The following is a 12,157-nucleotide window of genomic DNA, read 5'->3' on the forward strand; positions in this document are numbered from 1 at the left end:
TTCAGATGAGAGGTTCCTGTCTTTAAAGGCACGGTCATGCCTTTGGGTTCTTGCCTCTAAAAAGCTGTGTGTTGAATCATCTCCCGTGTTCAGAACCTCTAGTGGTGTCTTACACAGGTGAACCATGAGACACTATTGCCAAAAGTGTGACTTCAGGCAAACAAGAGGCTACTCTCAGTTTCCTCTCTGTGCACGGAGTTCTGGAAGGGAAAGTCAGGCAGTTTATCTAAGACCCTGGTGCATGGTCTTGAAGTAAAATCTGCTGAAGCTTCCTGCTGACAGTGAAGTGCTAAGGCAGGCGGTGAGCTCAGAGGGCTCAGCTGGAAAGACCAGCCCTTCGGGTAACGCTGTCGGCGTCTCGGGGGCACTGCCTGCCCCTCAGTGTCAGAAATCTGCATCCCAGCGAAGCCACGCTGGAGGTCTGGTTCTGTGGATACAGTCAGTGAAGAGATCCTGCTACAGTTTAGTCTGGCAAATCGCACAAGAATGCCCCGTCACTTCCCCGGAATGCGTGCTTAATCTTTTATTATCGTTAGTGGTGCCGTTCCGCTTCTCGGACGTGTGCTGGATGCTTCGGCAGAGCTGGTGCCTGCACATCGCAGCGCGGATAAACTTATCTGTGGGTGCAGACCTGGGTTTCCTGCGGTTCTGAGACGTCACATCGCAGCTGAAAGCCCAGAGGGAGGAACAGCAGCACGGACTCCGGGGGGCGGACAGGACAAGCAGGTCTCGTCTCTACCACGGATGAGCTGGTGACACTGGTCAAGCCCCTGTGCCTGCCTCTAAGTGGCTCTCCTCTCCGTCCTCTTGTCTCCATCCCCGGTTGCTGCCCCGGTTCAGGTCCGGTCTTCTCTGACCAGCACAGTTGCGGGAGCCGTGGACAGGCCTCCCTGCTGGTGTCTTCCTAAAACACAGGTCTCGCCGTGTCGCTTCTCGGCGGACACTGTCGATGGCTTCCCATCGGAATCGGCCAGCGGGGTTGGGGCCTGAGAGTCCATGTGTCAAGTAAGCCCTCCAGTGATTTCAAAGCTGCCTGGCCATGACCACACTGAAGTAGAAAGGGGGACAGAGGATGCTCCAAGATGCCATCGAAAGGACATCATCTTTTTGCCTGATTGCCAAGCTCTGCATACTTTTGAAACCATGACAATGTCATGGGGGAAAATAATAAATGTTATAACGTGGAGTGAAAAAAAAATCATCAATTTAATATACTGAAGAATTCCGCTTTGCAGAAAAACAGTAGAAAATTTAAAACTAAAAGGTTTATGAGATTATGGATGTTTTTTTCTCATTTCCACTTTTTAAAATTAAAAAAATTTTTTTTTTTAAACTGAGCATATAAAGCTGAGTTAAAAAAAAAAATTAAACAGAGAGACTCTGCTCCAATACTTCCTCTTCCAAGAAGTCTGCCCACTCCTCTCTTTTCAGCAGAATGAACCCTTCTCTGGGCTTTCGGAAACATGGCAATTTCCAACCTCTTTTAGCAGAGAAAACCTACTGTAGCATCCCAGTGTACACAACAGAGAAAAGCAGATTCTCTGGTTGTAGAGAAGACGGGCAGCCAGAGCTCTACTTGCTCGGCCCCCTTCTCAACCCTGTCCCCCTCCCACCCCCAGCCCAGCCCCAGCAGCCCCTGAGCCAAAGCGAGGGAATCCCCGGCTGCACAAAGCTTGGTTTTAAAACCACAGTGAGTGCTTCACGGTCCCAGTTCTAAGCCCTTCTCCGTCTGAAAGGTAATGATGTAGCTTCCTGCCTACGGACTCCAGCAAACGGTGACTTCGTATAGAACAAGGGTTCAAATGCATGCTCTCCTGTCACCTAAACCACGGGAGTGAGTCATTCTGTGATGATTCACGAACGCAGAAATGAACCAAGTCGGTAATTTCTATGGAACATGAGATGAAGCATGGATGTGACTCAGCCTGCAACAAAAGAGAAGGTGGGCTGGAAGCCGGAGCCTCTGACTGTGCTTCTCTTCTCTCTACTTCAAAAATATATCTGCAAGTGTTCTTTCTTTGGGGGAAGTCCTGGCCGTCCATTCATCCATCTGCCCATCCACCTGCTGATATGTTGGTCCATCCACCCACCCACCTGTGCATTCATCCATTTGACAAATGTGTATGTAGCACTGACTATTGCCAAGGACTGTGGGGACTCACTGATGAATAAAACAGCTGGTCTTTGTGCTCATGGCGCTCCCTGCTTGTAGGGGATCCTGGCCAAATAGACACATAAATGCAAAAGTGTAAACTCTGGAAAGTTCCCCAAAGGAAAGGTTCATGGTCATAAAAGACTGAGACAGGCATGGCGGGCAGGAAAGGTTCCTTGACAACCTGCTTTGAGCTGAGAATTAAAGAAGTCACCTATGTAGTCAAAGAGGGGAAGGGAAAGCATTCCAAGGCGGAGGAGTAGCATGTGCAAAAGCCCTGTGGCAGGAATGAGCCTGGAAGGGGCAGCACTGTGATTGGAGCAAACAGACTGAACCAGAAGCCAGAGGAAGATGTTCAAGGCGAGGCTGGAGTCGCGTTCAGAATTGTATGCTACATCTTAAGAGAAATGGGAAGCCAACAGAGGATTTTAACCAGAGGAGTGACAATGTCGCAAAGAGAGGTCTAGCTGCAAAATGGATGTAGATTAGAAGGGAGAACTTTATGTGGGGGTCCAAGGAACAAACAGCCCCAGGAAGGAGGTTGCAGGGGAAGTGGTTTTCCCCGGGAGATCCATGTGTCTTTCTGGTATGAAAAGGAAAAAAGAAAAGACCGAGGATGAAGAGGAATCTGGTGGTTTTAGAGGGTGGCAGGAGGCAGAGAGCCGGGGAGGGCAGAGGTTTGACCAGCAAAGGGATGGATGGCGGCGTGGCCGCGGGCTGAAGACGAAGGGTGTATGTGTTGGATGCCAGCTACACAAACAAGAAACTGAGGAGCGTGAGGATTTGCCTGAACAGAGCCTTTCGGGAGGACAGATGTCAGGTGGGGGTGATGGCACAGCCCAGACACTGGGCATCCTGCCTGCTGCTGTAAGGCTTACTACACCTGACATTGGCAAGCTGGCATCAGGAAATGACCAGGAGCCAACATCCAGTCTGAGGCAGCTGGTGAAACTAAACCACAGTGCTTTGATTCACTCCTGTGTTTCTGGAAACTTCCACATTCTGACCATTGCAAATATGCCTAGTGTCACAGCTGGAAATGCTCAGGTCTCCCTAAGGCCCGAGGACATGACCACAGTGGGGTCCGTCTGGTTCAAGTCTTCCAGTTATGGAGGGGGCAGTTCAGTCAGTATCGGTCAGTTACAACAGCAAGACACGCTCTGCAGTCAGCATTACACGTGTCTCACAGAGGAAGGAATTTATGTAAAATAAGTGGAAAGAGAAGAACATCTGGGACAAGGAAGGACATTTGCACCTGCTTCTGATTACACCTAACAGCCAGTGGGAGTGGGGGTGGGGGGAGGCGTTGTGGGGGCTGGGAGAAGTGTTCTCAGCCGCACCGTGTCTGAATCACTCCCAGAACACAGCCTCCGGAAAGCACATCAGCTTGGGAGAGAAGGGAGACTTCTGGAGATGACATCAATGAATAGAAAATAAATCGTGCGCTTGGCAAGATCAACATCGTAAGTGTGCACTGGGATAGAGATGTCAGCTACGCCCATGCCTGCCGGGTGCCGGGTTCCTGAACTCCTTGCTGTTAGAATGTGCAGAGGAGTAAGCCGGGCTGGTGCTAATTTCCCTGTTGTTAATAATGGGCCACTTTTTTTTTTTTTGGTATTTTTCTGAAGCTGGAAATGGGGAGAGACAGTCAGACAGACTCCCGCATGCGCCCGACCGGGATCCACCCGGCACGCCCACCAGGGGCCACGCTCTGCCCACCAGGGGGCGATGCTCTGCCCCTCCGGGGCGTCGCTCTGTGGGGCAGAGGCCAAGGAGCCATCCCCAGCGCCCGGGCCATCTTTGCTCCACTGGAGCCTCGGCTGCAGGAGGGGAAGAGAGAGACAGAGAGGAAGGAGGGGGGGAGGGGTAGAGAAGCAGATGGGTGCTTCTCCTGTGTGCCCTGGCTGGGAATCGAACCCGGGACTTCTGCACGCCAGGCCGACGCTCTACCACTGAGCCAACCGGCCAGAGCAATAATAGGCCACTTTTGTTGAGAACTTATTCTGTGCCAGACATGGTGCCAAGAGGTTTTCTATCTATTCCTCCTGAGAATCCGCAGAACCTCTCTTCAGAGGGAGGAGGGAAACGCAGCTCATTGACCTCGAGCTATCCAGGGCCCTGGAGGAGCGCTAATTCTCCTCTTGCTGAGTAGGGTGCATCTGCTCAGGGACCTGGCCACAAAGGGAAGAGCTCCAGAGTCAACAGACATCCAAGTCTGAACACGATGTGCTTCCGAGGCTCCCAGAGCCAAGGGTCGCTCCTGAGACAAAAGCCCAGCTGTTTACCACCCAAGACTCTTGATTCCTGCCTCCTGCTCAGAATGCGGCTCTCGCTGCGTGTGGGCGCAGGGCGACGGGGCCGCACTGCTCAGAGGGAAGGAGGATTAAGAAAGACTCGGGGCTTGTACGTGGGCAGACCTGGCCGCCAGTCGTGGCTCTTCTATCGCAAAGCTGCGGCACTTCAGGCGGGTAGTCTTCTTACCTTGTGGAGCCTCAGTTTCCCCAAGAGAAAATGGGAGTAATAATGCCTTGTTCACAGGAGATAACCACATCCAGGGGTCCACCCTGTCTTTGCCGTCTTTATGCAGAGAGCGCCACTATTAACAGAATGGTGGGTGGGGGCACCAGGCAAGGAGCTTTGCGTCGGGATGTGATTCAATCTCTCCCAACCCTTTCGGACAGATATTCCCTAGGTGTGATGAACACAAATGGCCACATCTTTACTCACATAAGTCTGCCTGTCCACTTCTGTCTTCTCTGCCACCATCATCTGTCTCTGCCAGGTGACAGTCTCAACGTTCTAATTACCCTCTTTATTTCTACCCTCCGCCCCGACAATCTACTGTCGACACAGTAACCTGTGATTTCTAAAAATTTTTTTCCATTGAATTTAGAGAGGGAGGGGGGGAAGGGAGAAAGAGAGGTGGGAAGGGGGGAGAGGCAGGGAGAGAGAGAAAAGAATCAAGTCGTTCTACTTAGCTGTGTACTCACTGATTGCTTCTCTTACGCCCCCCTGGTCAGTCAGGGATCAAATCTGCGACCTTGGCACGCCAGGACGAGGCTCTGTCCACTGAGTCACTGGCCAGGGCACTAGTCTGTGATTTTTAAAGAATATGCAATGGAGCATGCCATTCCCTGCTCAGAACAGAAGCTTTGAATGGCTTCCGTTTTTTTACTGCTCCCTTGTGTCAAGGACACGGACCCCACCTAGGTCTTCCCTTGTCTTCCACGGTGGATTTCCTCACTGCTCACCAGGCTCCTGCCACACTGGTCTTTCGGCCTTGAATGTGGCAAGTGGTCGGGGTCTTCATCCAGCCCCTGGCCCCACCGCCTCTGGGACACTCTTCCCCATACTGGGCAAGCCACTGCCTTCTCGCCCTCTCAGTCTCCGCTTCCTCAGAGAAACAGTCTCTGACCCCCCTCAATCAATAGCAGGTTACTCCCGTAGCACTAGCCTCAATTTGAAATAAAACTTTGCTTCTTGTTTACTGTCTGCTGTCCCCTCAGCCAGCTCTGGGAGGGCAGGGATAATGTCTGTTTTGTTTCCTATTTCATCCCCAGGGCCTAGTACAGTGCCTGGCCCTTAGCTAGCCCTCAATGAACAAGCAAATGGTGACCATTAGGAAAAACAATGCATGTACTTTGGCAAACTATGTCAGACTTTTTCTCAACTCCTTACAATTATAATAATTTAATTCTCACATGTGGGGGGGGGTGGGTGAGGACAGGAGGACCACCTATCACCTTCTGATGATGGTATAGGCTGAGGATGGTGGTGACCATCCAATGACCCTTCCTCATCCTACATCTCAATGCAACTTTAGGGTCAAGGTTGGAAAAACTCTCTCGCTATGTGGACTGTAATTTTAACTGCAATGCGCCACATAACGGTACAGTACAGGTCACAGTCTGCTTGGTGACGGTAAAAACTGTAAAGTTTGCAGTCAAGAAGCAGTAAAAGACAGAGGCGCTGTAAGTGGCATTGCTGGGAGAGTTAGGCGGTGTCTCTCTGGCTTACGTCTTTGGTGGGGAGGCAATGGTGGGGAGCACGATGGGGAGGAGATCTTCAGGGTGCAGAGACCAGCTTTCCCCCGCGGACACCGAGGCTCACAGAGCTGACCTGACCCCTACAGTCCAACAGCAGGGCGTGAGGGAGGTGGACTCGAACCCACAGTGCTGCCTACGCACAGAGGGAAGGTCAGACCAGAGGGGCCGCGACGGGGAATTGAATCTAAATGACTTCAAAGGAAATGCAGCCGGGACTTGCGTCCTGATCAAAGAGTGCTTGACCCGGCAGCTTTAGTTAGAAGTGAGAGCGAGGCTACGGCCATGAGGCGGCATTCTGGGGCACTCTGGGGCTGATGTGACCTGAGACGGAGAGCCCTGACGGGGGTGACGAGAGCCAGGGCCCGTCTGAAGGAGCTGGTTGTGTTCCAAGGGCATCTGGGCAGTTTTGACAGATACTTTAAACCAACTGATTACTTCCTTCCCATCCTGGAGACCTTGCACTGGTCCGGGCCCATTCATCCCAGAAGGCTCAGTGCCTTCCCATGGGACTGGGTGGCTGCAGGGGCGGGGGAGGCACACCAGGCTGGGAGTCAGGGGTGAGGAAGGCGAAGGCACCGTGGCGGACGCCGAGGGCCTCCAAGCATCTGCACTGTCAAATCAGCAAGGAAGCACCGCTCATTCAAACACATTGCTTCTTAAAACCAAACAGAGAGGAAGAAGGCACAAATGCTCCTCGACCATCTTGGGACAGATATTTTCATATTCTCTCATTAGGCTGCAGCTTGCTCAGAAAGTTAAAACCAACACAGTGGTCTAAATGGTTGAACAAGGACTCGAGCTCAGATGGGGGCGGGAAGGAGGGCTGGGGGTTGGCTGGCCAAATACTGACCCTCAGGATAAGAGAAGCACGTGGGAAGAACATTGGTTGCTTTGTAGCCGCCTAGTACTGAACCCACTTCCAGTGCAAGGGACTCCTCCTCCGTGTGAATCCTGGGGCAAGGGAGAGGCTATGTGCTACAACAGCCAAAAGTGCCACTAACCTCTCTCCTTGGGGGTGCCTGTTCCCTTAGTGACAGGGACCTAACTTCAGCCAGTGAGAGGTTCTTGCCCAATTTCAGAGCCAGAGACTAAGAGAATCCAGGGACAGCGGTGTCCAGGGCAGCAGTCCCGGTTCTTCCTGCGGCCTGCCTGAGCCTGGGGTTCTGGCCCTCGGGAGTCTTGACTCCTCCTACATCCCCGCTCTGCTGCTCCAGCCTCCCTGGCATTCTGGGAGCTAACACCTGGTTCTATTCCACCTGGTTCTGCCCGAATGAGGCAGCGCCAGCCCCACCTGCCTGCACCTGGAATCCCAGCCTGGTGCCCAAACTCCACATGGCAATGACTTACTCCTCCATCTGGGGATGTATGTATTATATTTCTCATATATTCTGCTGTTTTAACCCTTTGAGTAGTACGAATGTTCACGTATGTCCTCACTTCAAGGGTTAACAAAAAACCTCACTACTCCAAGGGTTAAAATATCAAGGGAAAGGATTTGCTATGTAACTGATGTAAGCCTCTCGACCAGCCTGCGTCCAGTGTGGGGTGGCAGCTTCTACTAGCAGAGCTGACCCTGTGGATTCTGTTTGCCCCGGGGAAGTTTATAACCTCCATTGTTGGCAACTCTCCCTGAAAAGTACAAGGTTGGGTTGGATAGAATAGGAAATTCAACATATTATTGGCTTCAAACGCTGTCTACGGGTCTCACCTAGAATTCTCAGGTTTGGCTCTATACAATGCCAAGCAAGCTGGATGTGGTTGGACTTGGACACATGCTAACACCCCACCTGGGAAGTACCCCCAGATCTATTCATTCATAAACAGGGAAAATGCCTCAAGACCTATTTTTGGGTATTCACCTACATGCTCTGTAAAGCACTGCTCATTCCATGGCATAAAAATAAAAGACACAAAGAGTCACAGGAAAATTATTTGATTTCCCTGTCAGTTGCACTAACCACCGTGTGGACTTGGATGTGGTTAAAAACTGGCTTGTTCTCTTCCTCTCATCCCCACCCTGCCTGTCACCAGATGCGAGTACACTTCCTGTTCATCCCAAGGCCATACAGATTTGGTGCCTAATCTAAAATCTTGTGACATTTTGCCTGATTTAAATGTGGTGGCTACCTTCTATGGAAATTTCCCCTCGGAGGGACGACTAACAGAGAGCCAGGCATTCACACAGGAAAGAATGTGTTTGTTCCAAAAAGGCAAACCTTCTTTCTTAGAAAAGATTGATTTCTTCTGCCAGGAAAGTTGAGAACAGATGGGAGAACTTCATCTGAACTGATGGATAGAAAAGGCAAAGCCGTGGCCCTGATCGGGTTTCTTAGTTGGTTAGAGCGTTGTCTCAACAGGCCAAGGTTAAGGGTTTGATCCCTGGTCGGGGCACAGACAGGGGCAGATCGATGTTCCTGTCTGTCTCTCTCTCTCCCTCCCTCCCTCTATCCCTCTCTCTCTCTCTCACTCTCTCTCTCTCTAACATCAATAAATAAGAGTTAAAAACTAACCAGATAGATAAATAAAAAGAAAAGGCAAAGTCAGGGACAGGAGGGAGAAGGGGGCGTTGCGGGATTATGACGAATATGACTTTTTTCTTGGGAAAACGAGAGCTTCTTCCAAAGAACGCTTAATAATGCAAATCTCACCACAGTGCTCAAAACAGAACGGTAATTAATGGAAGTGGTATTTTGGGGGCGGACAGATGACTCGGTATCCAACAATGGGATGTTAAGCAACGTCTTCCTGCACCCCACACACAGCTCAGGGTTCTAATCGAAGGCAGCGTTCCCAGTGACAGATTTTTTTTTATTATTTTAAATCTACACGAGGGTTCCACCTGTAGGAAACCTGTTAATTACTTCCATTAGCTGTCGATTGGGAACACTGTGGTCTACCAGAACATTCCAAGTCTCCTATGCGGGGCAGGAATTTCATTCTGTAAGACTTTTATTTTTTTTGAAGATTTTATTTATTGAATTTTGAGGGGGGTGGGGGAGAGAGAGAGAGAGAGAGAGAGAGAGAGAGAGAGAGAGGGAGGGAGGGAGAGGGAGAGAAAGGAGAGGGAGGAGCGGGAAGCATCAATTCATAGTAGTTGCTTCTTGTATGTGCCTTGACGGGCAAGCCCGGGGTTTCGAACCGGCGACCTCAACATTCCAGGTCATGGCTTTATCCGCTGCACCACCACAGGCCAGGCTCATTCTGTACGACTTTAACCAGAGCTATGGCAGTGAGTAGTGAACCCCACTCTCCTTCACTTCCCAGGGGAAGGTCTGCATTAGCAGTGAAAAGGCTCAAAGGCAGGGAGGAGAAGGCCAAAGCCAGGCTGAAAGGCCTGACCATCCGGGAGAACAGGGCCTTGGAAGCGAAGGGAAGGACTGCAGCGTCACCCGCTCCATCCCCTTCAGTTTCTATGAGTGAAATGACCGCTGGGCCAGCTGCTCGGCGTGGACAGAGGAGGAAGCCCGTGTATCTGACCATCCTGCCCTGCTCTGCGTCCCGAGTGGCCGGGTCCGGTCCTGGGGCGGCTTTAATACCCGCACCCTTCAGAGGTCCACACGGCATTCACTCCGTCCCGGCTGTGGCCTCCCTCTGCTGCTCACCACCAACAGCAGCAGGACTGCGAGGCCCCTGAGGTCCCCAAAGGCTATTTTCTACACGATCCCTTCCCAACCAGGGTCTTTTAACAGTGGGCTTTGGTCCAATCCCGTCCTAACACATAGACACGTGGTATCTCTGTAGTTATCAGAAAATAAGTTAACGACCTTTTTTTTTTAAAGTAAATAATCCTTATGAACATATCATTTCTGTAAATTTGTCACAGCAACATTGACTCTTCCACAAGAGGGTGAAGTCTCCCTCGACACAAGACAAATTCCAGGGAGGAGAGGCAGAAAGGCAGCATCCTTACACAGCTCCCTGGCCAGACCCATTCACGGGCTGCTGGCTCCCCGTTCCACGTGCCTAGGATCTGAGCGTGCGGGTCAAAGGATGGGCCTCCCCTCCCGCCACATCCCAGGCAGTAAAATCCCAAGGCCGCTTCCCTCTAGCCTCTCCTGGCTGCCGCGACTTCCCACGTCTCTGAGGCCTGTGTGCCAGCTGCATTTGATGGAGAACCGGGGAGGAGGGAGAGAATCAAAGAGGAGGTGCTGGGCCCTGGCCGGTGGCTCAGTGGACAGAGAGTCGGCCCAGTGTATGGACGTCCTGGGTTCAGTTTCCGGTGAGGGCACACAGGAGAAGCGACCATCGGCTTCTCTCCCTCCCTTTCCCCCTTCTCTCTCTCTCTTCCCCTCCTGCAATGGCTCCATTGGTTCAAGCGTGGCCCTGGGTGCTGAGTATGGCTTGGTTGGTCTGAGCGCGTCAGCCACAGGGACTAAAAATTGCTTGGAACTTGAGCATGGGCCCTGGGATGGGCTTGCCGGGTGGATCCCGGTCAGGTGCATGTGGGAGTCTGCCTCACTATCTCCTCTCCTCTCACCTAAAAAAAAAAAAAAGAAAAGAAAAGAAAAAAGAAAGAGGAGGTTCTAGGACGGACAGTGTGGACGCGGCCTCTTGAAGTTATTCAAACAACTTGTTTTAATCCAGCGTTTATCCACGGAGCCATTTGATTGGGAAGTCAGATGAGGTTTCAGGGAAAGGTCTGAGGGAGACAAAAATAGTCTTGGCTTCACAGTGGAAATCCAAGCCCTGTCAAGGGTCCTTCCAGACTGTTTTTCCTTTGGCTGGTCAGAGCGGGGAGCGTTCCCAGAATGCTGGCACCCTGAAGAACAATGCTAGCAGAGCACAACAGGAGCAGGCCACAGGCGTTCCCCACAGGGGGCTGGAAGCCCAGGCAGGCACGGCCCCGGGCCTACCGCAAAGCTGACACCTTGGCTCAGAAACCGTGGTCACCCTCAAACTCCAGCACTGAGTCACCCAGGTTCCCTCGCCCCCCCCGACATCTTGGCTCAGAAACCATCGTCACCCTCGAATTCCAGCACCGAGTCGCCCAGGCTCCCTCGCTCCCCCCCCCCCCAGGAGGGCTGAGCCAGGGCCGGCCACTCACCATCATCTCCTCTGGGTTCCCGCCGGCGATCTCCGCCACCCGCAGGGCAGGGTCCACTCTCACCTTGGCACGGGTCATGAACTGGATAACGGAGGAGCTGTCCTGTGGGGGAAACAACGTGACTTCACTGTCAGTCCCTTCAGTGTCCACGGCGGGGGGTCAGACAGGACCGAGACGCCAAGATTCCACGAGGACCGGACAGAACTTGTACCCCTGGATGAGATACCTCCCCAGCCCAGGCACCCATGTAACCAGAGGGCTCCAGGCTCTCTGTTGAGAACCCTTTCACATCCCGGTGGATGCTGCAAAGCGCTGGAGCTCTGTCAGTCGTCACCACAGGACGGCTTGTGTGCCGCGGGTTTCCACGCGGACAGAGCCAGCTATCTGGATATTGATATTGACAAGTTCACAAAGAGCAGAGAGTCAATAAAGCTGTTTAATTGTGTAAAACAAAGCCAGGCCTGGCATTCCAGAGAAGGCATTTGATTTACATTCTCAAGCCTCTTCCTGCCCTGACCACAACCCTCAAGCCCTTCCCAGGAGTTACTTTTAACTTTTTCTTCGCTCTCGAATGATGATGTTTTGGGTTCAAAAGCCATTTAGCCTGGGAAGAGGATGATACCTCATGGAGGCGTGACAAAGCGGGAAGCATCCGGCTTATACATGGGGCTGTGGTCTGCAGGCTGAGGGGCCTGGGGCGGGCACGGGCTCCTCTAAGACTCAGGAAACGCCCACCGGCCCGATGCAGCCAGAAGCCTTGGTGTGGGCTCAGAGTCAAAGCCACTGATCTAGAAAATGAGAGAATGGCTCCAAGGCAGGATGGAGAAGGAATTTGGACAAAGACAGGGGTTGGCAAAATATAGCTTCGGAAAGGACCAGAACCTTGGGCCAGTGGTGCGTGTGAGCTGTGGAGCA

At 52.1% G+C, this 12,157-nt stretch overlaps 1 protein-coding gene across 1 annotated transcript in view; it reads right to left on the minus strand.

Moving 5' to 3' along the window:
• ITGA9 (integrin subunit alpha 9) overlaps positions 1-12,157 on the minus strand; it is a 352,967-nt gene that overhangs the window by 19,966 nt on the left and 320,844 nt on the right. Inside the window, exon 26 of the mRNA XM_066350935.1 lies at positions 11,243-11,344. Within this exon, the coding sequence (XP_066207032.1) occupies positions 11,243-11,344 (102 nt within the window). The remainder of the gene's footprint in view (positions 1-11,242; positions 11,345-12,157) is intronic.

Source organism: Saccopteryx leptura, chromosome 10 (genome assembly GCF_036850995.1).
Source record: "Saccopteryx leptura isolate mSacLep1 chromosome 10, mSacLep1_pri_phased_curated, whole genome shotgun sequence".
NCBI classification, from domain to species: domain Eukaryota; kingdom Metazoa; phylum Chordata; class Mammalia; order Chiroptera; family Emballonuridae; genus Saccopteryx; species Saccopteryx leptura.